The following is a 4,848-nucleotide window of genomic DNA, read 5'->3' as shown; positions in this document are numbered from 1 at the left end:
GGCCAAAAGGAATCGTCCCTGAGAGGACGCTGCCGTATCTGCCACTTCCTAGGATGGCAAAAGTATGTAAAGCACCACCGATATTTTTAAATTATATTTATTTATAGATTTGTATCGTGTACCCATCGCTCAGCATCTGGGTACACATACACGTATTAAAATAATATACATCATTTGTCTACAAATCGTAATATAAGTACATTCTTACTCCTGGGATACAGATCTCTACGAATCCCCGACCGTTCCCCAAGCAAAGGCCTGAGTAAATAGATACCAGCGGTGACTGAGGACGAAGGGAAAGGGCAGAGAGGAGCATCACCCAGTGACAGCGCGGTGGGACACGGCGCGCAGTCAGTTTGGGCCAAAAGCAGCGTTGTTTGGATGCTGGAAACTCACGGCATTTTAAAGACACTTTGATTAGCCTTCGAAATATCTCCTTCGTACAGATTAGCTCAATATGAATAATACTTACAATATTTGCCTCGCACCTTTTTCCTAGTAAACGGTAAATGGTCTTACACACGGGGTTTGCACAAGTCTTCAGTCTCGCACATTTAAACACCGAGCCTCCCTCGTCCGTGCCGGGGGGGCGCGTACCGCTCTCCCTGGCTAACGCCACGGATGCCATCCAAAATTGGGTGAGCAGACGTGGGCCTGTGCGGGGTTTAACGTCACCGGGCTGCACCTTCTGCTGGGACATAGCAACAAGGTGAAGGTCACCGAAACCAGCAGCAGTCAAGGAAGAAAAGATCAAAAGAGAGTAATTACTTCTAAAAACGCTTTTGAAATCACATTGCACATACGTACAGTTGCATACATGTCACGTCCATGTTTCTGCAGGTAAAAAATTAACACACACATGTAAAACCCATCCAGGCAGCGCGTATTTTCGAGGCCCTTCTCCTGCAGACCTCTATTCACCCAAGTAACGCTACTGAAGTCAATGGAAATGCTCTTGTAAACAAGGACTTACAAGAACCCAACGTGACAATGATTTCAAAAGGAGTTTTGACTGTGCAATTGTTGCTGGATTAGGGTCTTCAGAAACACCGAGCTCGCTCTGAAGAGCACAGAATTCAAATCTGCAAAGTGCTGGGGCCTCCGGAGCGGATCCCGGGAAGCACTGAAGGACACGCTCAGCCTTAAGCATGGGAACGGCTCCTGGGCTCCCCCCCGAAGATGGGCAAAACCCCTACGGAAGGGATGAGAGCTTCGAAAAAAATACAGGCTCTCCTCCCTCCCTTTTATAAGCCACTGACCTAAACTGAACCGTATCACATCGCTGCCTAAATTAACACAGAATAAACTGTACAAGTACCTCGTTACAAAAAAAAGAAAAAAAAAGAAAAAAAAAAAGAAAAACCACTTGGCAGACACGTTTTCTACAAAATAAGCCTATTTGGTAAAATTCTCATTTAAAATAATTGATTCAACAATAAAACAGCAGCAGAGACCAGAAGCGCCAACAGCAGTATTTATCAATAGCACTTGCCCAGATAAGTAAAAGTTTGTAATAAATAGATCACCCATTACTTTGCTTATATAAATGCAGAACAGAGCAGCAAAACATAGCGACAATACAAAAGACAAATAAATGAGTTAGACACGGAGTCCATGAGTTTAAGAAGTCTCCCCTGTATTTAATAAAGCATGAATTTTTCTAGAAACACTAACAGATCCCTTGCAGATAGTTTTTATCTTCATATTATTATATAAGACATTTTGTGTTTAAAGTGAACTATTGCTTCATCTAGGTGGCCCCTCTGCTGGGCATAGAAACTAGGTGGTGAACAAACTAAGAAATCACCTTTGAAGATTACAAATCGTACAACTTTAAAGCATTTTGATTTTTTTCCCCCCCTCAGTCCAAAGAGAGAAATAATTGAACCGCTGGGAATGTAGAAGTCTGTATTTTAGCGTAAATTTCTGTGTCTACGTAAAATAAAAAAGAAGCCAGCCAGAGTCACGATTAGTTGAGAGACGAAGGAAAATATGCAATTATAGTCCATCCCATTCTATTAGCTCAGCAGGTGGAAAACATTTAAACCAGTGACTTTTCAGAACCGAACCTAATTCTTTGCTTCTCACACAGGTCAAAGTCCTCTCGGAATCAGTGAGACTTTTGCTTTTGAAGAACCGAGTATTTGGGATTCTGCAATCATTTGTAATTAAAACATTAAATCTGTCATTTCACAAGCTTCCATGAATTTTTTGTTTTGTTTCATTTTTCTCCAAGAGAATTAGTACGTATCTAGTGCAAAGCAAAATATTCTTCCCCGCTGCCCTTCAGAGAACTTCATATATACCAGACGCTATTAAACAATTGACTTTGTATCAGCTCTAAAAAAGGATTAAAATTACTCTCGTGACATTGAGGTTATGCTGTGCTCAAACCCATCCAATTAGGGGAAAAAAATTACCTTTGGAGAATTATTTTAACTAAAACTGGATCCATTAAAACCCATACCTTTGCAAGTTTTTTACATTTACAATACATTTTTGTTTATGCATAAAATAAGCATTTTGAATATGCTTTCTCTTAGCATAGACCCAGAATAGGTTAATATATTCAACAATTTGCTTAGTTTCCAATTCTGAAATTTCACGTACAGCGTAAGGTGTTATTTGTACTTCAACGACTGCGGCTGCAGATGGAAAGAAAGGCTGGAGCTGCCGCTGGCTGCTATCTGCATCGACACCAGGGTTTAGACTTCTACCAAAGCGAAAGAGCTATACAGGATTATCAGCAGAGCGGGTCATTCTTTCTCAGGGCTATTTTACTCAAGAGAATCCATTTAAAATTGCTTAAAACATCAAATGAAACACAAGTTATCTAAACATCAGGTTTTCTAATTTTATTAAAAACGCACAAATTTTATCCAACATGTTTTCTTTCATACAGTGAATGGTCTAATATGCACTGGAGGTCACACAAGCTTAGGTTTATTAGAACAATAAAAGACATATGAGAAATTTAATATATAAAGAAAAAGAAAAAAGTAGCAGCTGTTGAATGCATATTTGACCATAAAATTTAAATATTTTGGACTTTTATTTTAAAGACACAAAAATAAAACCTGTGTGGGTCTATATAAGTCATATTAACAATTCCATGAATGTTCAACAGGACTAAAAATTAGCAAAGATGTTTGTTTTTTTTTTTTTTAACCTTGTAACACTTTTTAAACACCTTCTCGGGTTGCTGGTGCAAAGCACCTTACAGTATTTGTGCTATATATTTACTTTATTTGGCAACCGTCTGGGTTTCGTGGGGTTTTTTTCTTTGCCTTCTGTAAACAACACCTTTTACAAACTAGCACAGTGAACCACAAGCCCTGCAATCTGTTATAACATCTACAGAAAAGAAAACGAACTATTTTGGTTGGTTGCTCAAAATATTTTGCTTTTGAACAAGAGGTTCTAAAACAGGATTTATTAGTAAAACATTGAACTCCTGAATTTAACATTAGACGTAAACAGTTGACTGTTTTTAGTTCAATAGAGTCTTTTTGTTTAGCTTTTCTCTCTCTGTGAAGGTAGAATACTTTTTGTTTGTTTGTTTGTTTCAAGTCATTTTCGTTAGAGGTCGGGGTGGTGACCTTTGCTATGATGAGGAGGTTTTGTACGTGTAGCTTTGTGAAGGTAGAAGAGTTGGTGCTGAGGGCTTAACATTTAGTACTTGTTATTTTGGAAAACAAAACAAAAACAAAGGAAAAAGAAAGTTGTCCCACCTGATAGTCAGCAGGCTGAAATGGCTGAAGCTAGAAAGAGTTTCTTGTTGTCGAACTTTCTGAGAGACAAAAATTAATAAACAGATTCATAATGCCAGAACCATCCTTAACCGGGAACGCTAGAGTTCTTGAAGCTTTTTTCCCCCTTTTCTTTGACCTTTCCTTCATTCAATTATTAATTTTTTTTAAATGAGAAGTTTCTAAGGATTGTGGCTCTTAGGATGACATCCAACAGGGTAATCAAACTTACGCCATCCTACGGTATGGCAGCACTTTACTGTACAGCTTCACCAGTTTCTTTGTCAATGGTACAAAAAAGTCCCCTTGCTTGTTTGATACAACCATAACATGAAGATTGTCCTGGTCTAGAGCAAAGCTTGCCTTGGAGCGATTTGGATTCAGTTCGTTCCCAAGGTAATATTGTCTTAGGGCAGGAGAGATGTTATATTTATTCATTTCTGTACACCATAACAATAAGCAGACTAGATGATCATCACTTACTTAGACCCAGTTCGTTTTAAAGCTACCACACAGCTGCTTCATTCATTTCTGGTGGATGTGACAAGTGATTGCCATAGTTAGCACCACCGTTGACGGATATCGAAGAAAATGGAGGACTGGGGCCAAAAACTTCTGCGGACATGGAGTGCAAGGACCCGGGCAGGTTGGGTTCGGGGCTGGGCGAGTCTCCTGGGGGGTGCGACATGATGTCAGTGAAGCGCTGAGCCTCACTGGAGGGGTGATGTCCGGGCAGGGGGTGATCCATGGCCCCCAGGGGAGTGCCTGACGGCCCCGAGGAGGGCACGAAAGGGAGATCCACGGGTGTCTGAGCTTGAGATGAAGGAGGTCCTTGCGGGAAGAAATCGTAGTTGCTTCCAGGGCCGTAATACTCGCTCTGATAATCTGGTGGACAAGGAGAGACAGAAGGAAGGTAACACACGGGCAAAGCAACCGACTGGAAAAGACCCGAGAGCGCGCTTTAACGGCGGTGCATCTGGGTGCCTCAAAACGTCACCCAGAGCTCGCTGAACCCACGGGGGAAACGCGCCAGCGGCTCGGCCGGGCTTTGGCCGATTCCCGGGGGTCCCCTTCCCGCCGACCCCCCGGCCAGCAGCGG

The 4,848-nt window shown here is 41.4% G+C and overlaps 1 protein-coding gene across 1 annotated transcript in view; it reads right to left on the bottom strand.

Annotated features, from left to right (window-relative positions):
- Window positions 1-3,802: 3,802 nt before the first annotated feature.
- The window catches only part of LHX1 (LIM homeobox 1), a 4,927-nt gene continuing 3,881 nt past the window's right edge, over window positions 3,803-4,848 (bottom strand). Inside the window, 1 exon segment of the mRNA XM_009278241.2 lies at window positions 3,803-4,848. This exon segment is cut by the window's right edge and continues 13 nt beyond it. Within this exon segment, the coding sequence (XP_009276516.1) occupies window positions 4,255-4,848 (594 nt within the window). The 3' untranslated portion in view covers window positions 3,803-4,254.

This window comes from Aptenodytes forsteri, unplaced genomic scaffold, assembly GCF_000699145.1.
Source record: "Aptenodytes forsteri isolate BGI_AS27 unplaced genomic scaffold, ASM69914v1 Scaffold66, whole genome shotgun sequence".
NCBI lineage: Eukaryota > Metazoa > Chordata > Aves > Sphenisciformes > Spheniscidae > Aptenodytes > Aptenodytes forsteri.
The sequence above is the reverse complement of the archived record's forward strand: the minus strand, read 5'-3'. Positions and strand labels throughout refer to the sequence as shown.